The 23,311-nt window shown below is 37.2% G+C and overlaps 1 protein-coding gene across 1 annotated transcript; it reads right to left on the reverse strand.

The window, feature by feature from the left end:
* Positions 1 to 22,246: 22,246 nt before the first annotated feature.
* On the reverse strand, positions 22,247 to 22,996 carry LOC133821633 (uncharacterized). The gene is made up of 3 exons (XM_062253831.1): positions 22,803 to 22,996; positions 22,587 to 22,685; positions 22,247 to 22,496 (listed from the first exon to the last, which is right to left on the reverse strand). Exons 1-3 carry the CDS (start codon positions 22,977 to 22,979, stop codon positions 22,407 to 22,409), a joined length of 366 nt encoding a protein of 121 aa, XP_062109815.1. The 5' UTR covers positions 22,980 to 22,996; the 3' UTR covers positions 22,247 to 22,406.
* Positions 22,997 to 23,311: the final 315 nt, after the last annotated feature.

Raw genomic sequence — 23,311 nt, forward strand, 5'->3', positions numbered from 1 at the left:
CATTTCCACTTCAGCTCGTGGTATAACGACCTCAGGGCAGACAGAACCCTGTAAGAATTAGTGTTGAACTGGAACGGGGCCAACCCAACAAAGTTCGTGAAGTCCTTGAAGAAAGACTTCAGAGGCAGTAACGCTCCTGCCTTCATGTGCTCCTGGCTCCATGCCGCATACCTCAGCCTGTTGTCAGGGTTTCCGTTCCCTGAAGCGTAGCAGCTTCGTTCACTAGAGGTTGGAGCTCAACACCTTAAGGAGCTTGACAACCTGAGGCCATGGAAGGCCAGGATATCAGTTACCTGATTTATCGAGGTAACCGAGCTCCAGTAGTGCTCAGCCTCGAATAATTCTCTCCTCGGTTGCGAGGTAGAAGGCTCACCCATCAACGAGAATTGGAGCTCTCCCGGACTATACGCGATGGTGACTTTTAATTTAGGGTCGAGGGGGATCGGCCTAGGTCCTGAATTAGATTCCGGATAAAGTGCCTCTTGAAGAGTGCTCCTCTTCTTTTCTATGATCTCAACGATTTGGCGGCGATAGTGAGCTCGGGTCTCCTCCTGTTCGCGCGCGAGATCGTATTCGCGAGCCAGACGTTGATTCCGAGAAAACAGCGACTCTGGGCTCGGGGTTTTTGGCGAGTAAGGAATTGCCAGCAACGACCCCCACCGTCTTTCCAGATTCTGTGACATCTAGCGAGAAAGATAAAATGGTGAGTGCCATGCATGCAAGGGTTCAAGAATAGCGAGCTTGACAGGATAAGCGCGGAGAATGCTTGGGTACGAAACGAGCTCGATACTTAAAACCCGTTTAAGGAGTCAGAACGTGTATTCTACGAGTAAAAGGAGGAGAGTGGATAAAATTTTTGAAAATCCCGAAATATCAGGGAAATAGGGTGACGGTTATTCAGAAATGGTAATCTTGGGTATCGTGCGTTCTTTAAAACCAAGATTTTGTACCCGATATCTTGGAGTGCAAGATATGTCTTTTAAATTTTGAAACCCAGAAAAAAAAAGACCTTGTTCTACACCAAAAACTGGATTTGGAACCAGTAATTTAAACCTGGCATGGAGACTTAAGCGTGAAAGCCTACCGGTCAAAAGTTTCCTAGCGTATCACACTAAGAAAATAAATTGGTGCATTCACAGGAATAACAAGAACAACACAGACAGAAACTGGCATAAAACAAAAAACAAAAAGACAATCAGATACTTACACAAGGATGGCAATTGCAGAGAAATCGTTGATTGAAGGAGAGGCTGCAGGTATGAGCTCACGGTCTCGAACAAACTGGCAGTCCTCTGTTTCTTCGGCTGAGAAAACATGCACAAGCAAGAAGTTCTCAGGGATAGTTTCTGGTTTTGCTTCTTCTCTTTCTTCTGATGAATGTAAAATAAAAGGAAGACGATGACTAAGGTCTTATATACAGATGGTAAAAGAGGATCAATCTGAGCCATTGAACAGAATCCTTATAAAATCCAATGGATAGGGGTTAATGATATGATGGTACCAGAAAGGTGGCAGACGAACGATCGTGGGCAGATTTCCAAGGTACTCGAGTACCTTGAATGAGCAATACCCAACTGACACGTGTCCATTTTCAAGTATGTGACGATGCGGTTCCCGAAGAAAGTAGTTCAAAAGTTTCCTTCTCATAGGATTCGAACAAATACTTTTGAGGGGGCAAAATGTTATACCCAGATTTCAAGCCATAAGAATTGTGACCTCGAAAGTTGGATTCGTAATATCTGGAACACGTCCGAAGTCTAGGCATCGAGCCTGCGAAGCATAGACGACTTCGAAGATTGTAGCCTCGGGATACTCACAAGCTCGAAAGACAGACCTCGAAGTACGTCTGTTCTCAGGATGGCCTCGGATTAAGGCTCCGAGCCTGACACCCGTATGAGCTCGAAGTTATGTGATCTCGGGAAGATGCTATAGCTCGAAAGTCAATAAGATACTTGGGTGAATAGGGCCTTGGCGATATAAGATATTAACTTTGAATATCTTGGTGAGTCATCAACGAGAGACGCGGTCCACATTGATTGCTATATTTCCCCTATAATCAAGGGATATTAATTGTTCAGTTATACGCCCCCTGATCTTCAGGGGGCGTTTCTTTGTAAATAGGATTACAGGCTTTGAATGCCATTAAATTTATTTGCATATACAGAATAACTTCCCGAAATATGTGGGATAGTATTCTGAAATCTTCTCTATAAATAGAGAGGTCATGCACCATTGTAAAGGACCGAATTTTTATGATCTTGAGAGAAACTCTGGAGAATTCATCCTTGAAGAATTTTCAGAGATCATCTTAAGTTTAATAACAAAGACTCGTGGACTAGGCAAATTTAACTGCTGAACCACGTGAAAAATCTCGTTTGTGTTATCGTATTTTTATTGACCACAACTGATTATTGTTTTCGTGCTCTTATTTCACTGTGGACGAAAAACGGCGTCAACAATATATATTTAAAAAATCATAAACAATATATTAGTTAAAATTTTCATTTAATATTTTTATGTCATTCTTTTATATATAATATTGTTTATTTATTTGAAATTTATACAACAATGATACAAATTTAATAAAAATAATTAATAAATTCTATAAATAAAATTAAGCAAACGTGTATTGCACGTTGCTTGTATCTAATATATATAAAAAATGTGTAAATAACATAAATTCTTAGTTTTAACGGTTTCTTTTGTTAACTTTAATTAATATTCCAAATATTTAACGAAATATATTTTAAAACCAATTAAAAATAATTAATTATATTAATATAAATTTAGATGCTAATAATATCATTATTATAATAATATTTAATACTAGACTAGATATTTATTAATTATATTAATATAAATTCAAATATTATAAAATATCATTAGATATTTATTAATTATATTAATATAAAATTAATGTTATAAAATATCATTATTATAATAATATATAATACAAGAATATATATTTAATAATTATATTAATATAAATTCAATTGTTATAAAATATTATTATTATAATAATATATAACATATAATATATAATTCTAATTTTTATAAAATTTTGCTAGATTAAATATTTAGTAATTATATTAATATAAATTAAAATTTTATTATTGTAATAATATTTAATACAAAACTAGATATTTAATAATTATATTAATATAAATTGACTTGTTATAAAATGTTATTGTTACAAAAATATATAATACATAATAAATACATTATATATAAGTGTCATGTGTGTACAAATAGTATGACTTTGTAACTAAAGAAGAAATTAGAATAACATTTTTCTTCTATCAATAATAAATAATTTTTTTTCTCCAGTCGTTGTGTTGTGATTTGAATAATATCATGAATGTCTTGTACCTTAAATATGGTAGTTTGTGATCTAAAATGTTATCATATTTTTTTTTTAAATCATAAAAAATATTTTGGTTTAATTTTTATTTTAATGTGTTTATGTCATTCTTTTATATATAATATTGTTTATTTATTTAAAATTTATATGACAATCATAAAAATTTAATAAAAATAATTAATATATTTTCTAAATTAAGCAAATGTGTAGTGTACGTTGCTTGCAACAAGGAATTAGAAAAATGTTTATACTATTTTAGATTCTTGCGTATTAAATTAATTTCAATACATATTTATTTTATGTTGACGCTGTTTTTCGTCAACTTAAATCTAAAATGCACTAAACAATGAATTAAGAAAATAAGGAAGAACAATGAGATTTTTACGTGGTTCAGCAGTTAAAATCTGCCTAGTCCACGAGTCAATATTATTGATCTGTGGTATTCTCCCAAAACTTTTATAAATCAATTTAGCATAGTGTTCTCAGTAACAAATTGTGTGTGTTTACAAACACTACAAGAAAAATGCTTTTTAGCGGCGACAATATTAGTGACGACAACAAAAGTTCACCGCTAATATATCATCGGATATATTTTTGTAATTTACCATATTATTAGCAGTGACATGTTTACTTTGTTGCCCCTAATAAATTCAAAAAATATCCACACAAAAAAAACGTGAGAATTTTCCCATCAATTTTTTCACCTGATTATTAGCGATGACTTTTTCACTATTAGCGGCGACATGTGTCACCGCTAATAATCCCCACGATATCACCATCTTCTTCACTTCTTCTTCTTCATTTCCTGCCTCCCCCACCCCCAACTCCTCTGCAACCTTAGCCCACCCCAGCCGCCCCCACCCCGAAGCCCCGTCCACCCCACCCCACCCCGAAGTCCCATCCGCCCCACCCCACCCCACCCCACCCCGAAGTCCCATCCGCCACACCCCGTCCCCCCGACCCCCACCCCGAATCCCTCTCCCCTTGACCCACACCTCGAATCCTTGCCCCCCCCCCCCCCCCCGACCCCCACCCTAAATTCGCTCTGTCTCCACCCGACGCCGCCACCCACGCCGGTATGTATATATATATTTGTTATTTTTTGACCATTATATTTTTTTCTTATTTTTCAATTTAATTTTTTATATATATATATAAATCCGTGTGTATGTGTATATATATATGTATAAATATATATATATATATTTGGTTATTTGTATATATATTGTATATGTGTATATATATTTGTGTATGTGTGTATATATATGTGTGTGATTTTTAAAACTTTTTTGTTTTTTTTTTGTTTTTTAATTTATTTCAGTTTTTATATTTTTAATTTTTTTTTCTATTTTTATTTGTTTTCATTTTTATGTTTTTATTTGTCAAGTTTATATATGTATATATATATGTGTGTGTGTGTTTACCGTGTATCTATATATGTGTAAATGTGTATGTGTGTATATATATGTATATGAATATGTGTATATATATGTATGTGTCTATATGTGTAAGTATATAAATATATATGTGTGTGGTGTATATGTATAAATGGGTGTAAGGTGTATATATATGTATTTGTTATATGTGTTTTTTTAGATGAGTTATAACTTTTTTTGTTTTACTAACTTTGTTTTTTTTTTAGAAAATAAATAGGAGTAAATTTTGGAGCATTTTCATTTGGAGCGTTTTCTCGTGGATTCTTTTATTAATTGGTATGTATTTTTTATTTCTTGTTTTAATATTACTATTATTATTTTCTATTATTAGAGGAGTTTGAATATCCTAGATATTCATCCATAATGAAGTAGAATATGAGATACATATTGTGTGCTGTGGTGATAACAGAAGGTTATGAACTTGTATGTATTAGTGAAGTAGGTTCTGTGAAATTTTTGTGTGTTGCAGAGATATAAGGAAGAAACTTATAGTGTGTTGTTTGAATTGTTTTTTCAACTGTTTAAAAATGGTTAGGTCTTTAGTATAGGGGAGATGCTGCTCAATTTTGTGTAGATTTATAGGGTCGTGGGTCGGGAAATGGTCTTTATAGTGTCGGGGGTCGGGATAGGGTCGTGGGTCGGGATAAGGTATTTATAGGATCGAGATGGGGTCTTTATAGAGTCGGGGTCGGGATAGGGTCTTTATAGGGTCGGGATAGGGCCTTTATAGGGTCAAGGTCGGGATAGGATCTTTATAGGGCCGGGGGTCGGGATAGGGCCTTTATAGGGTCGGGGGTTGGGATAGGGTCTTATAGGGCTGGGGGTCGGAATAGGATCGTGAGTCGGGATAAGGTCTTTATAGGGTCGGGATAGGGTCTTTATAGGATCGGGGGTCAGGATAGGGACTTTATAGGGTCGAGATAGGGTCTTTATAGGGTCGGGGTTGGGAAAGGGTCTTTATAGGGCCGGGGGTCAAGATATGGTCTTTATAGGGTCGGGGGATAGGGATAGGGTCTTTATTGTTATTATTTCTAATAACAAAAAAATTGTTATTATTTCTTATAACAAATATTTGTTATTATTTCTTACAACAAAAAATTGTTATTTTTTCTAAGAACAAAAACTTATTATTATTTATCGTAGATGGCGATTGATAAGAGTTGGACGAAATTAAGAAATCGTGCATGTGATGCTTATTGGATTGGTCTCCAAAATTTCATAAATATGGCGTCAGAACACAGATTGTAACAGGAGAATAAGATGTCCATTCGTCAGATGCATGAATCTTAGACTGCAAACCTTGGATGTCGTTCAAGCGCATATATTTGATCGGGGTTTCCAACAGAGTTATGAATAGTGGGTTTACCATGGGGAAGTCAGGGAAGATGTTGATGATGAAGGGGTGGATGAGAATGAGCTCATAGATGAGATGCGAGATGTCGTTGACGATTTCCTTTTATCGAACAATGCTGAAGAAGCTAACAGTGGAATGGGTCAGTACTATGACGAGTTGTTCGATGAGATTGAAGCTGGGTTGTATCCAAGTTGTGATTGGATATCATCGCTAAACTTTTTAGCTAAGTTGATGCACTTGAAAGTGTGGGGGAAGATACCAAACAACACATTTGATGAATTGTTGAAGTTATTAAAGTTTGCATTTCCTAAGGAAAACAAAATTCCAACATCCCACTACGAGGCTAAAAAAAACTTAGTAAATTAGGGTTGGGATATCAATCAATACATGTGTGTAGACATGATTGCTGCTTATTTTTTAATGAGCATGCATCTAAAGATTCATGTCTAGTGTATGGGAGTAGCAAGTGGATATATGAGAAGAATAAAGGGAAAAAGGTTCTGCATAAGGTGATGCATTATTTTTTGTTGATTCCTCGATTAAAAAGATTGTACAGTTCAAGGCATACAATTGAAGAGATGTTATGGCATCATACTGGAAGATCGAAAGAAGAGGGGATGATATGTCATCCATTTGATGGGTTAGCATGGAAGGCTTTTGACAGCAGACATCCTGATTTTGCAAGAGATCTTAGAAATGTTCATCTGGGCTTGGTTGCAAATGAGTTTAATCCATTTGGCAACATGAGTTTATCGTACAGCATGTGGTCTGTTGTCTTAACGAACTATAATCTGCCACCCTGGCTTTGTATGAAGGACCATTATTTCACGCTGACTCTTCTTATTCCTGGGCCAAAATCACTAGGTAAGGACATGGATGTATTTATTGAGGCCATTGGTGGACGAGTTGAAAGAGTTGTGGATTAACGAGGTGAAAACTAGGGATGGTAGAAACAACAACATGTTCAAGGTGTGTGCGGCCCTTTTGTGGATGGTGACTGATTTTCCTGCTCAAAGCAGTTTGTCTGGATGGAGTGGTCAGCTGTAGAGTCCAAGAACTTTACTTAGCTAAGATAGATAATAGTATGATAGTATTTATAGCATTATCTTTGTTACTATGGATTTTTGGTTCAGACCGGGAATTATTTGGACACTCATAGTAGTACTTATAGATTTTCTAAGTTTAATCTATAGTTTAAGAATATTAAGTTAACCTAAGGTTTGATTAATGTGACTGATATTAAGGATTATATATTTTATACTATAAGGTTTAGATATCAACCAATAGGATTTTAAGCACATGTTATGAATGGTAATTAAGGATTAAGTATTTTTGAGGATTAAATTAAATAAGGGTAAAATTTGAATGTTATAGGGTCAGTCAGCAGCCTTGAGTACGTTGAGGGCTTAGTCAAGGCTGTTTAATCCATTCAAACTTAGCTAAAAATGTGTAAATTCGTGTTTAAATATTCAGCGTATGCCGATATATCGCAGCTATAGGGGGCGATATATCGCAGCACGTAGATACGGAAAACACGAGACGATGCACGGTCGCCTCGGGCATACTGGCCCAGGCGATATATCGCCTACAGGGGGCGATATATCGCCTCCTTCAGCATGGATTCAAACTCTTTTGAATTCATTTCCTTTCAGCCATTCAAACTCCTTCAACAGTCCAGCATCCTTTGAACGAGTCTTCAGCCTCTGCTGAACGATTATTCAAATGATTTTCACTTAAAAAGCCATTATTTTTATTCAAGTAAAATCAAGATATGTTCATTCCCAACCTCTATAAATAGGACCTAGTACCCAGCCATTATTCACCATTTGCTCTAAGTTCAGAGGCTGCTAGTGTTAAGTGAGTGTGAGAGTGTAAACACTTGGTTTGGGGAAAAAACTATAAGCTTAAACATCATAAGCTTATCAAACACTTTGGGAAGTGAGTGCTATAGTATTTTGGTGGATGTTAGAGTGATCTTGCAATCTTTTAGGTAAACCCAAAACTCTAGTTCCTTTCTGTATTTATGTTATTTCCTTTCTCAAAATCTTCTACTCAGTCCCCTAACCTTATTCTTATTTTGGTTAGGGAATCCAAGCTTTTAAGCATATAAGTCGGTAAGTATGTTTTCTATGGTTTAGTCTTTCCATCTCTTTCATTTCATCTCCTTTCTTTAGACTTACTCTTTCTTATGGTTTTAGGAGTGTTCCAACAATCCCAACTCAGTCCATAATCTCGGTAACTTTGGTAAGGAAAATAGGCTAGAATCTATATGTTTATGTTTATGTTATCTTATGTGTTATGTTGTGATATGATATGAGTATGTTATGAATATGTTGTGCATGTGTTTGTTGTAGGCTTGGGCTTATGCCCTATTTGACTAACAAGACCCCAAAAAGATTGTGGGCATATGCCTATTTAGCTGGTAGGACCCCACTAATCTCATGGGCATAAGCTTGTTTAGTCTATGGGACCCCAAGTAATAATGGCCATTATAATAAGTGAATTATGTGTTATGATATGTCTTTACGTTATTATGAAATTATGTTTATGTTTATGACTATGTGATAGATTTTTCCTTGCTGGGCATTAGGCTCATTCCTTTCTGTTTATGTGCAGGAAATAAGCTTTAGAGGTGGAAAGATTCGTGACGCTTAGAGGATGTGTATCGATGGTGAATGGAGTCAAGGGGCCGAGCGTTATTCGATTCAAGGATGTAGTCTTGTGTTATGTTTTTATGGTTTTAAATGTATTTTCCGCATTTTCTATGTAACTCTTTTTAGTTTTTAAGTTGTTTTTGTTTTAAAGACAATGGGTACCCATATCCTACTTATTTTATGGAAGTAAACTTTGTTTCTACAAGTTTCTGATAAATTATGGTATTTTCGCAAAAATGTAAGTTTTATGTATAGTTTCGTTAATGGTCCAGAAAGTCTAGAGTAGTGGGTCGTTACAGTTGGTATCAGAGCAACGGTTCTTTTGCATGAAGTTCTCCTCGATACACACGCTCAAAGCTCCGAATCGGACCGCCAAGTAAGTGTTTAAGTTACTAGTTATGTTACTTATGTGTATAGCTAACACCTTTGGTGTTTATGTTTTCAGTTAAGAATGAACGAAACTTTAAGCAATGAGGATATCCGAGCCAATAAGGCTTTAAAAAGAATAAGGGAGCCAAGGAACACCGTAGGAGCACTAGAAAAGATCACTCGAAGATTGATCTTGTTCCACAAAGAGATAGGTCACCTTCAAGAGTCTAAGCAAATCATGATGAGAGCTGCAGAACAATATGTCCTAGTAATTAGGCTTTTAAAAGATTTTCCTTCAGCAATTTTAACTTTAGAAGAAATATGGGAGAATATAATTAATGATGATGACTTACAAGCAGCCCTAAGATATTATTCTCTCATACTTAAGTTCACCTATGATTTAGAGTTTCAATTCACTAATAAGCAACAACATAGGATCTTCTTGAATCTTCCCCGAGGAAATTTTGAGGCTCAAGACAATGATGATTATAAGGAGATAGATAATGATATGCTAGATGAAGGATCGGATGTAGAAGATCCCGATTTTTAAGAATAGCTAGTTTTTCATTGTTTGTTTTGTTTATTTCTTTATTTTATGATTGTAATAAGTGAAAATTATTTTTCCAAATTAATTTCATGTTATTTTATCATCATGTATGAGTTTGATTTTATTTTCGCAATCATAATAAGTAATAAATAAAATGAATAATGACTAAGTTCAGTGAAGGTGGATACAAATCAATGAACCAAGTTTCCTTATTGAGAGTTAGGGGGCCTTAGTAGTGGGAACGATTTTACTGATCCCAGCCCTCCCTCAATATGGTTAACTTTGGAACAAAGATAAGTCTCGAGCCTGAGAATTAAGTCATATAGGATGATTAGAAACACACTTAGAAAATAAAGATGGCTTGTTTTTCTAAGTATAGAAACCCACTCTAATAATAAATAAAGACCAATATAATTTTTCATAAGAAGTCATAATAAATAGGTCCGAGATATGTTTGTTTTAGAATAAGTTTTTGCCTTAGAGCCTATTAGGGTAAGTTCTAACAAGTTCTCGACTGTTAGAACTTTTGGAGAAGATGTCGCTCCGAAGATCTGCACGCACCAACGGAAACGCCTCCAGCGATGTTCCAGCGACCAATGCGGTCCCTACCGTTCGCCGAAGGAGAGTGCGTGTTACTGCTCGCCGCAACGCACCGGCACAGCCAGCTGACAACACTGCAGAGATTGCCAGACTACGACAGCAAGTCGAGGAACTTCTGCAACAACAACGCCAACAGGCTCAATCTCAGCCTCAGCCTCCGCCACAGCCGCAGCCGCAGCCGCAGCCACATCCAATGGCCCCAGCACCCCAACAAGTTGGTCCGTATGGGGGATGGCCTATGACGAACTACGCTCCTTATCCTGTACAGCACATGGAGCCAGTGTACGAAAGGTTCCGCAAGCAGCACGCTCCGAACTTCGAAGGGACTACGGACCCCTTTGAAGCAGAAGAATGGCTAAGGAATGTGGAGCCGATCCTAGCCCACATGAACCTCAATAATGCTGACCGCATATCCTGCGTCTCATCTTTACTCAAGAAAGATGCCAGGATATGGTGGGATTTGGTCCAACAATCCCACGATGCTGCCACTATGACGTGGACCCGATTTGTGGAGCTCTTCCACAAGAAGTACTACAATTCAGCAGTGCTTGCTATGAGAGTTGAGGAGTTCACCAATCTGAAGCAAGGGAACTTAACAGTGGCGGAATATGCTCGTCAGTTCGATTGCTTAGCGAAGTTCGCAGTAGAGTTGGTTCCAACCGACTATCTAAGGGTGAACAAGTTTGTTAGAGGACTTCGCCCGAAGATCGAGATGGGGGTTAAACTAGCAAACCCGGGAAACACTTCATATGCCGACGTTCTTGAGACGGCAATTGAAGTAGAAAGGTTGCAAGCCAACGTGAGCAAAGAAGAAGCCAGCAAGCCGGAACCTAGACAGCAGAGCCAACCTCAGGCCAGTCGGAACAACAATCAGTCCAGCAACAGTCAGTTCAACAACAACGGTAACGGACAGAAGAGAAGGCATCCTGAAAACAAGCAAGCCGACAACAATAAAAGGGCACGGCCAAATAATGGGGGAAATAAGTCAAACTACGTGGAATACCCGTCCTGTGCCAAATGTCAGAAGAAGCACCCTGGAGAATGCCGTGCCAACACCAAGGAGTGTTTCAATTGTGGTCAAGAGGGGCATCGTAAGAAAGATTGTCCTCAGCAAAAGCCGGAAGGAAAGAAGGACGAAAAGATGGTTCCTGCTCGGGTTTTTGCTTTAACCCAAGGAGAGGCGGATGCTAGCAACAAGGTGGTCACAGGTCAGGTTTCCATCCTCAATAAATTATGTCATGTATTATTTGATTCGGGAGCCACTCATTCGTATATTTCGTTAGGAATGATAGATAAACTAGACAAACCTAGTGAAAGATTTAGAACTAGGTTTGCAACCGAGTTGCCTTCGGGCAAAGTAGTTCTATCATCACGAATTGTACGAGGCGTACCAATCAAGATTGAGGACAAGGAACTAGAAGGAGACCTGATAGAGCTGGTGATCAAAGACTTCGACGTCATACTAGGCATGGATTGGCTAGCACGGCATGGCGCAACGATCGACTGCAGACGCAAGAAGGTGATGTTCGAGACTTCTGACGGCCAGAAACTGTGCTTCATGGGACAAGCTTCAGGACTACGCACCCCGTTAGTATCATCTCTCAAAGCTCAGAGAATGATGGAGAAAGGATGTCAAGCATTCTTAGCCAACATCACGAATGTGGAGAAGGAGACATCACTCAAAGTTGGAGATGTTCGAGTCATACAAGAATTTCCAGAAGTATTTCCCGATGACTTGCCAGGATTGCCGCCAACTAGAGAAATAGACTTCACAATAGAATTAGTACCGGGCACCGAGCCTATCTCTAAGGCACCATACCGGATGGCACCTACGGAACTCAAGGAGTTAAAGACGCAGCTACAAGAACTCTTAGACTTGGGTTTCATTAGGCCAAGCCATTCACCATGGGGAGCTCCGGTACTATTCGTGAAGAAGAAGGACGGAAGTATGCGCATGTGCATAGACTACCGTGAGCTGAATAAAGTAACAATTAAGAACAAATACCCGCTACCTCGGATTGATGATTTGTTTGATCAACTCCGAGGCGCGACTGTATTCTCTAAGATCGATTTACGGTCCGGGTATCATCAGCTCAAGGTAAAGGGGGAAGATATTCCTAAGACAGCCTTTAGGACTCGTTATGGACATTACGAGTTCTTGGTTATGTCTTTTGGTCTTACTAACGCGCCAGCCGCGTTTATGGACTTAATGAATAGGGTCTTCAAGGACTACTTGGATAAATTCGTCGTTGTGTTCATCGACGACATTTTAATTTACTCCAAGGATGAAGTGGAGCACAAAGAACACTTGAGGATAATTTTGACGCGATTGAAGGAGCACCAACTCTACGCGAAGTTCAAGAAATGCGAGTTTTGGCTCTCACAAGTGGCATTCCTCGGGCACATCATATCGAAAGACGGAGTCACTGTGGATCCATCGAAGGTAGAGGCCGTGAAAGATTGGCCTAGACCAAAGAACGCGTCGGAAGTAAGAAGCTTCTTAGGGCTAGCAGGTTACTATAGAAAGTTTGTAGAGGGCTTTTCTAAAATAGCCACTCCACTCACCAACCTGACCCGGAAGCAACAAAAGTTTAACTGGAATGATAAGTGTGAGGAAAGCTTCCAGTTGCTTAAGGATAAGCTTTGCTCAACCCCAGTACTTAGTGTCCCAACACCCAACGACAAGTTCGTTGTCTACTGTGATGCATCAAAGTTAGGATTGGGATGCGTACTGATGCAAAATGACAAGGTGATAGCCTACGCCTCATGTCAGTTAAAGGAGTATGAACAACGCTATCCAACTCACGATATGGAGTTGGCAGCGGTGGTCTTTGCGTTAAAAATCTGGCGCCATTATCTTTACGGAGAACGGTGCGAGATTTATACGGACCACAAAAGTTTAAAATACTTCTTTACTCAGAAGGAGCTTAACATGAGGCAGCGCAGGTGGTTAGAGTTAGTAAAGGATTACGACTGCGAAATCCTATACCACCCGGGGAAGGCAAACGTAGTTGCCGATGCACTTAGCCGAAAATGTTATGGGAACTTAGCAGCCTTATCCGGAATAGAAAAGCCACTACAGCAGGAGCTTATCAGTGCCGGAATAGAAGTGGTTGTAGGCAAGCTGGCTAACTTGTCTATCCAATCGAATCTGCTAGAAGACATACGGAATGGTCAGAGACATGATGATTCGCTAGAAACGCACATGGATGCAGTCAGAGAAGGCAAGACTACAGATTTCTCAATATCCAGTCAAGGTTTATTGAGATATAAGGATCGGGTATGCGTGCCAGACGATCAGAGTATTAAGAAGACGATCCTAGAAGAAGCGCACAACACCCCATACTCGGTTCATCCAGGGTCTACCAAGATGACTCATGACATCAAGGCAGTCTATTGGTGGCCAGGGATGAAGAAGGACATAGCGGAGTATGTATCTAAGTGTCTGGTATGCCAGCAAGTGAAGGCGGAGCATCAACGGCCTGCTGGATTATTGCAACCGCTTAGCATACCGGAATGGAAGTGGGACAATATAGCCATGGACTTCGTGACGGGTCTGCCAAAGACAAATAAGCAGCATGATTCTGCTTGGATAGTCATAGATAGACTAACCAAGTCGGCTCATTTTCTGCCTGTTAAGACTTCTTATACGGCAGACCAATATGCAGACATCTACATCCAAGAGATTGTACGATTGCATGGAATCCCCAAGACGATAGTATCAGATAGAGGATCAGTGTTTACGTCAAGATTTTGGAGAAGCTTACAGCAAGCTATGGGTACTAAATTAAGCCTTAGTACAGCTTTCCATCCTCAGACAGATGGGAAGTCCAAGCGTACGATTCATATTTTAGAGGATATGCTACGCGCATGTGTACTTGATTTCGGAGGATCGTGGAACAAGTACTTACCACTGATCGAGTTCTCATACAACAACAGATACCAGTCAACGATCGGAATGGCACCTTATGAGTTGCTATTTGGACGAAGGTGCCAATCACCGTTGCACTGGGACGAGGTAGGAGAAAGGCAGCTTCTAAGGCCCGAAGCTATTAGGAAAGCTCAAGAAGCAGTAACGCTTATTAGACAGCGTATGCTTGCTGCTCCAAGCCGTCAGAAAAGATATGCGGATACCAAGCAACGCGATGTGGAATTCCAAGTTGGAGATCAAGTCTTCATGAAGATATCTCCTATGAAAAGTGTCAAGCGGTTCTGAAAGAAAGGCAAGCTTAGTCCCCGATTCATAGGTCCTTTTAGATATTGGACAAAGTGGGAACAGTTGCGTATAGACTAGCCCTACCGCCAGCACTAGCCGATAGTCACAACGTCTTCCACATCTCGATGTTACGCAAATATGTGTCAGATCCATCTCACGTCCTCAAGTACGATACCATAGCGCTCCAGAAAGACTTAAGTTACGAGGAACAACCGGTTAGCATCCTAGATAGAGGGATGAAGCAGTTACGGTCCAAGAGCTTTCCTATAGTCAAAGTCCTATGGAGCAATAGTTCTGAATGCGAGGCAACGTGGGAGTTGGAGGAGGACATGCAAGGCCGGTATCCGGAGTTATGTGATAAGTAAATTTCGAGGACGAAATTCTTTTTAGTAGGGGAGAATTGTAAAGTCCAAGAACTTTACTTAGCTAAGATAGATAATAGTATGATAGTATTTATAGCATTATCTTTGTTACTATGGATTTTTGGTTCAGACCGGGAATTATTTGGACACTCATAGTAGTACTTATAGATTTTCTAAGTTTAATCTATAGTTTAAGAATATTAAGTTAACCTAAGGTTTGATTAATGTGACTGATATTAAGGATTATATATTTTATACTATAAGGTTTAGATATCAACCAATAGGATTTTAAGCACATGTTATGAATGGTAATTAAGGATTAAGTATTTTTGAGGATTAAATTAAATAAGGGTAAAATTTGAATGTTATAGGGTCAGTCAGCAGCCTTGAGTACGTTGAGGGCTTAGTCAAGGCTGTTTAATCCATTCAAACTTAGCTAAAAATGTGTAAATTCGTGTTTAAATATTCAGCGTATGCCGATATATCGCAGCTATAGGGGGCGATATATCGCAGCACGTAGATACGGAAAACACGAGACGATGCACGGTCGCCTCGGGCATACTGGCCCAGGCGATATATCGCCTACAAGGGGCGATATATCGCCTCCTTCAGCATGGATTCAAACTCTTTTGAATTCATTTCCTTTCAGCCATTCAAACTCCTTCAACAGTCCAGCATCCTTTGAACGAGTCTTCAGCCTCTGCTGAACGATTATTCAAATGATTTTCACTTAAAAAGCCATTATTTTTATTCAAGTAAAATCAAGATATGTTCATTCCCAACCTCTATAAATAGGACCTAGTACCCAACCATTATTCACCATTTGCTCTAAGTTCAGAGGCTGCTAGTGTTAAGTGAGTGTGAGAGTGTAAACACTTGGTTTGGGGAAAAAACTATAAGCTTAAACATCATAAGCTTATCAAACACTTTGGGAAGTGAGTGCTATAGTATTTCGGTGGATGTTAGAGTGATCTTGCAATCTTTGAGGTAAACCCAAAACTCTAGTTCCTTTATGTATTTATGTTATTTCCTTTCTCAAAATCTTCTACTCAGTCCCCTAACCTTATTCTTATTTTGGTTAGGGAATCCAAGCTTTTAAGCATATAAGTCGGTAAGTATGTTTTCTATGGTTTAGTCTTTCCATCTCTTTCATTTCATCTCCTTTCTTTAGACTTACTCTTTCTTATGGTTTTAGGAGTGTTCCAACAATCCCAACTCAGTCCATAATCTCGGTAACTTTGGTAAGGAAAATAGGCTAGAATCTATATGTTTATGTTTATGTTATCTTATGTGTTATGTTGTGATATGATATGAGTATGTTATGAATATGTTGTGCATGTGTTTGTTGTAGGCTTGGGCTTATGCCCTATTTGACTAACAAGACCCCAAAAAGATTGTGGGCATATGCCTATTTAGCTGGTAGGACCCCACTAATCTCATGGGCATAAGCTTGTTTAGTCTATGGGACCCCAAGTAATAATGGCCATTATAATAAGTGAATTATGTGTTATGATATGTCTTTACGTTATTATGAAATTATGTTTATGTTTATGACTATGTGATAGATTTTTCCTTGCTGGGCATTAGGCTCATTCCTTTCTGTTTATGTGCAGGAAATAAGCTTTAGAGGTGGAAAGATTCGTGACGATTAGAGGATGTGTATCGATGGTGAATGGAGTCAAGGGGCCGAGCGTTATTCGATTCAAGGATGTAGTCTTGTTTATGTTTTTATGGTTTTAAATGTATTTTCCGCATTTTCTATGTAACTCTTTTTAGTTTTTAAGTTGTTTTTGTTTTAAAGACAATGGGTACCCATATCCTACTTATTTTATGGAAGTAAACTTTGTTTCTACAAGTTTCTGATAAATTATGGTATTTTCGCAAAAATGTAAGTTTTATGTATAGTTTCGTTAATGGTCCAGAAAGTCTAGAGTAGTGGGTCGTTACATCAGCGTTACAAGGCTTGTCCTACATGCAACGAAGACACATCCTTTATTCGAGTGATTGGAAAGACATCTTATGTTGGTCATAGACGATTCTTGACCAGTAATCATCGGTGGAGAAATGATACTCAATTCGACGGAAAAGTTGAGAGAAGACGTCCTCCAAGAAAGTTTACTTGTCATGATATCTTAGATCAAGTTAATGATCTACCACCTCAAGCCCCGGGGAAACATGAGAGGTTTGGAGGTTTGAAACGAAAAAGAGGTACGAAGGATAGTAACTGGAGGAAAAAAAGCATCTTTGTACCTGGCGCTATCTTGGATACTTGGTATGAATGAGTTAAAACACAAAATAGATGTTATGCATGTTGAGAAGAATGTATGTGACAGTGTCCTTGGTACTATCTTGGATAACGATAAGTCCAAAGACACTACAAATGCAAGACATGATTTGAAGAATATGGGAGTTAGGGACGCATTGTGGATATATGAAGATCAGAATAAAAAGTTAATGAAACCACATGCTCCTTACGTGTTGACTCCTGAAGATAGGCGAGAATTTCTTCAATTTCTAAAAGGTGTCAAACTGCCAGATGGTTTTTTTCGAACTTGAAGAAGAAAGTGACTAATAATGACTCAAATATCATTGGGTTGAAGTCACACGACTGTCATGTGATAATGCAACAATTACTTCAAGTGGGTATTCGCAGGTTTCTTCTAGAATCTATATCAGGCACCATAATGGAACTATGCGATTTCTTTAGACAATTATGTTCGTGGACCTTGAATGTAAATGATATGGAGAAAGCTCAAAGGGAGGTCATTCACATCTTATGCAAAATCGAGTTGATTTTTCCTCCAGTATTTTTTGACATAATGATACATTTGGTCTTGCATTTGCCTGAAAAGGCTTTATTGGGTGGGCCGATATTTATGAGATGAATGTATCATTTTGAAAGATACATGAAGAAATTAAAAAAACTACGTCAGGAATAAATCTCGTCCTGAAGGGTCCATAGTTGAAGGATATGTGGTAGATGAGGCTTTAACATTTTGTTCCATGTATTTCAAAGGCGTGGAAACCAAATTTAATCGTCTGGATCGAAATGCGGATATAGTTTATGTTCCACGCCACCTTTCAGTGTTTCAATCTCAATGCCATCCATTGAGTAAGGGATTTCAAGTGCCTCTCGACGAAAAGACTCGAAATATAGTTGAGTGGTTCATTCTGGAGAATTCTTCTGAAATTGAAGTCTATATGGAGTAAGTTGATTTAATTATCCTTTTTTTATGTTGTTTTTAATGTAACATCTTTGAAATGTAATACTATGTTAATCAACAGCGAACACCTTCGTGAGAACAAACAGAGGGATCCATTGGGTGATCATAACCTTTTGCACAAAAAAGAGTTTCGTTCCTGGTTTCACGAGAAGGTAATTTATACCTGCGACATTCTTTGTTGTTAGATTGAAATATAAGTTTCTTATTATAATATGTTTTGGTATATTTAGATATATGACTTGCACCAGCTCGGGTCATTAGAGAATGGGGATGAGTTGATAGCTTTGGCATCTGGATCTGATCTTTTGGCGTACTCCTATCAAGCATGTATAGTGAATTGGGTTCGATATGTTACACACATTCGAGATCAAAAATGTATTACAAAAAATAATGGAGTGTGTGTTGTTGGGACAGAAGGTTTTAACTATTATGGACAACTTGAAGAGATCTTGGAGGTATCTATACTGGTGTATATTCAGTGGTATTGTTTCGATGTAAATGGTTCAACACAGACCCAAAAAAAAAGAAAAAAATTATTGAAAATAATGTCACCAGTATAAATGTGAGCGGTGAATGGTATAAAGATGAACCGTACATACTTGCTATCCAAGCTAAATAGGTTTTCTATCTCGATGATCTACTTAGAGGTCGAGCTTGGAAAGTTGTTGAAGAGTGAATCATAGGCAAGTTTGGGATATTCTGGACAGTTCTGATCAGATTGCTAATATTGATATTGTACATGACACAAACTCATCCAATTTTGTATTGACTGTTGAGCTCGGGGAGTTGGTTGTTCAACAATCTAATCAGCCAACAACATTCATAGGCACCGTCCCTTGACCTTATTCGATAGCTCAAGATACAAATAGTTTTATTAATGATGATGAAGAAGAAGTCGAAGACGTAGAAGAAGCGGATGACGAGGATGATTTACTTGTTGACCTTAGCGATGATGATAACACCAAGCATGTTTCACCATTAGATGTTAATTTGACAAGTGATGACAGTGGCTATTGTACTTAGTTCTTGTATCTGTTTAAGAAAAACCTTATATTTAAATAATTATATGTCAGAAATGTTGAATGATTTATGGAATTATGGATTTGTTATGTTGTGGATTTGCAATCAGAAATGTTAAATAATAATTTTGTGGTGATTACAACTATATATTCATAAATAATAAATATCTAATATTCATACTAACAAACAAATTTGGTCATACTTAGTTTAAAGATGTTAGTAGATGTAGCTTCATACCATGGGAGGAGATGGTGGTGGTCAAGATCTACCAAATCCTACTACGATCCCATCCAGTTACGAGTCAGGTATTTTAAAATTTATTATTTATTTATTTCTAATTAGACTTTATTATACAACTTACTAAATTATATGATGCACTAATTTAAAACAATACAGTAGCTCCACCAAAGAGAAAAGGTCGTGTGCCTGCCGCTGGGAAAAAATTTGTCCGTCTTTTGGACACCCAAGTCACATCACCGGTTTCAGGATATTACAAGGATTAGACTAGTGTCCCAAAACGGTATAAGGACAATGTCATTAGTAAAGTTAAGGTAAATTTTTTAGAATTTACTTTAATAATAATTGTATTATAATTCCAGCCCGATTAACATGTTTTCTCTTAATTGTAGCACATCTATCAAATAGATGGGTGACCAAATTATACCACCCTCATTGACAGTATCGATGTTGAGATGGCTGAGAGATACTGAGATAGGCAAACTAAGTGGCACACCCACTTCAAAAATTTCTACAAAGGACCAGAAGATTGGGACGAGGTCCTAAAGAATCCACCCAAAGATGTAAACGTCAATGAGTGGAAACAAATTTGTGAGTTTTTCAGGAGTCCAGAGTTTATTGCTCCGTGAAGAACAAAATAAACCGAGACCAAATGAAGTACTCTACAACACAAGGCAAGAAATCATTAGTGGCCACTCATCACGAAAAAGTAAGTGAAAATATTAACTTAATTAAGTTGTATGAATTTATAAGTTCTCTAACATTCTCATTTTCTTTATTAGTTGAACCAGAACCTAATTGAGGAATGGAAGGAGTATCACTGGACAAAGAAGAACAAGAATTTTGTCAACGAGGATGCTGAACGAGATTATGTAAGTTTAACTTTATTATCAATTCAAATAATTATATTTTTCTTTTGTATTATAATTTTTTTTTGAAACAGGTTAAGTTGAAGTCAACTCTTGAAGCTGAGACTCAGCAGACAGTTGAATATGGTACCGATGATTCTTCCTCGGTCGATCAAATGAAGATACTAAGTCAGGTTCTTGGTGAAAGGCGGGGCCACCAACGAGGAGTTGGTCGCAAATTAAAGGGAAAAGCGTTAACCCGTCCCTCTCAAAACACTCAATCTCAGGCACCACCTCAACAATCGACTAAGGAAATACGTGAATTGGTTGACATTGTGAATGTCATGAATGAACAGCTTCAATACGTGTATCAGCAGCTTCAACCTGAAAAATGTCCGGCAACAAACTTGGAGATGCATAATACATATCAACAGTTTTTCAAGAAGTATGTAGGTTAATCTTCTGAAACTCAGACACAACACGCGTCTTAAGCTTCAACTTCTCAGCCTTCACTAGGCCATCCCAATACACCTGCACCAACTTTGCCATCTCAACCTTCAACCAAGCCATATATGTATCAATGGTCGATGCCTCCGTACCCTCAGGCTTATCATCCTCATATGAGCGAACCTTCGTCCCAACCCTCGCCTCCTCATATGAGTGGCTCGTTGTCTCAACCTCCACCTTATCCGTATCCATACATGTATGGACATGGAGGATCATTGTTGCCTCTACAGTATCCATGGGCGATGCCTCCGCACACACCACAAGCACCACAGCCACCGCATGCACCAGAAGGAGACAATACTGAGGACGCCGAGGGTTGAGATGTTTTATATATTATTGTATTAAACAATAACTTTTAATTAATAAATTATTGTATGGATATTTAATTTGGATAATATTGTATTATTGGATTATTTTTTGAATAAATTATTAATTTTATGCATACTTAATTTTTGTATTATTATTTTTATGCATATTTAATATTAGTATTATTATTTTTATGCATATTTAATTTTGATATTATAAATTGAAATATATTATTTTAATTATTTTTTAATTATATAGCAGCATTAGGGGCAACAAAAGTCACCCTTAATAATATCAAAGTCGTCGCTAATATCATATTATTATGGGCGAAATATGATCAGGGAATCACAATCAATAAGGGCGACATTCAATTTATTAAGAGCGATAATGTCGCCGCGAATACTATATATTAGGGGCGACGGTTTTGTCACCGCTAATAATCGACTTTAGCGTCGAAATATCAGCAGCGACTTTGGGTATTATTTGGGGTGACATCCGTCGCCCCTAAATACCCTTTTTGTTGTAGTGAAACGAAATTCTCTAATCTATTTATAGATTGGTGAAGAAAATAGCTTCCCCTTATTTTGGGAAGTTACAATTTAAATTTGAAATAAATGTAATTAAATGCATTAATTACATAATATCCCATGATAATTGGGATTTAATATCATATAATAATAAATCCCTAAGGAATATAGATTTTCTAACAGTTGTCACATGTAAAACGTGTTGATGATCTCGAAGGCAAGGTTTACACTATTCTGAGATCGACCAACACTTGGACACTACAACAAAATAAAAGTTTTATGACTTTAATTGGGAGACATTGGAAGTCATTGTAGGGTCATTGTAGGTATATATCACACGTCTCCCATTGGGAGAAGTCCTTAGGAGACATCCCACGTCTCCCATTGGGAGAGGTGAGTCACTTCCCACATCTCCCAATGGGAGAGGTGGAAAGTCAACGTTTGACTTTTCACCTCTCCCAGTGGGAGACGTGGGAAGTCTCCCACCTCTCCCAATGGGAGACATTGAAAGTCTCCCACATTTAAAAAAAATAAATTAAATAAATTTATAATTAATATTATTTTAATTTGATTTAATAATTAATTAAATTGAAATAATATTAATTTAAATTGAAATTATTTTAATATAAATTTAAATTAATTTAATAATCAATTAAATTGAAATTACTTTAATCTAAATTTAAATTAATTTAATAATCAATTAAATTGAAAGAAAAAAATATATTTGTTAGATATATACAAGAAATACAATATTTGTTAGAAATATTCAAAATGAACAAATATTGCATTGTGTATGAAGAAAGAGTTAAAAAATTAAAAAAAAAACCTATCAACGAGGTCAGTAACTTTGGATTATCGGCAACATATATGTCGTCCATTCTTGTCGCAACTCATCAATTTGTGCCTCTGTATATGATGTGCTTGTTAGCTGCAAGAAATATAAAGTAAAATATATTAATTAATTATTTGATTACATTTATAGTTTCAAAAATAATTTGTAAATTTTAATTAATAATACCGTTCTCAAGTAATGCCCGGGACTCGCATGTTCAATCAAATCCTTCAACATCCTCATTAAGTAGTATCCACATGCCACATTGTCCGGTTGGTGTGGACACTAATTATTTAAAAATATGAGTAATTTATTATTAAATTGAAACTTTTTAAAAAATGCATACATATTATTCTACTTAATTATTATAAATGTTCAAAAATTTCTGGTAAAGTTACTTACCTGAGGTTGCTTAATGCGTAGAGTATCAGGGATCTCGACATCAGGAAGATTCATAGAGAAAAAAAGATTGAAAGCGCTGACGATCACTGATACAATCTCCTCACGATTATTTAGCTCTGAATTCACCGGATCACAACAATAAACATGATATGCATATGGTGCCAAAATAAGCAACATCCAATGTTCACTGTATAAGAAAAACAAAAAAATTATAGCTCAAATGTTAAACAAAGAAATTATTGATATGGGTCGAAAAAATGACAACTTTTTAAACTTACCCATGGTTCCAAGGGACAAGCATAACTTGTTCTTTTGATTTTACGTCATTGCAACGTCTGAACAGATTCTGAACACGATCGTCGAATGAACTCCCTTGAGTGGCGACGATATTAGGATTGACAAATAAAAACTTATTTTGGCGACCTTGTTGTACCACATATCTGTAAATGAACCTAATACAAAAATAATAAAAATTGTTATATGAATGAATAAATCAAATTAGAAAATTA

Source organism: Humulus lupulus, chromosome 1, assembly GCF_963169125.1.
Source record: "Humulus lupulus chromosome 1, drHumLupu1.1, whole genome shotgun sequence".
NCBI lineage: Eukaryota > Viridiplantae > Streptophyta > Magnoliopsida > Rosales > Cannabaceae > Humulus > Humulus lupulus.

Excerpts from the sequence above, each read along its gene's own strand:
- LOC133821633 (XM_062253831.1), bottom strand. The coding sequence starts at position 22,979 with ATGTTGCTTATTTTGGCACCATATGCATATCATGTTTATTGTTGTGAT. Across the intron at positions 22,686-22,802 it reads TACGCATTAAGCAACCTCAG|TGTCCACACCAACCGGACAA; the intron begins GTAAGTAACTTT and ends TTAAATAATTAG. Across the intron at positions 22,497-22,586 it reads CCGGGCATTACTTGAGAACG|CTAACAAGCACATCATATAC; the intron begins GTATTATTAATT and ends TATTTCTTGCAG.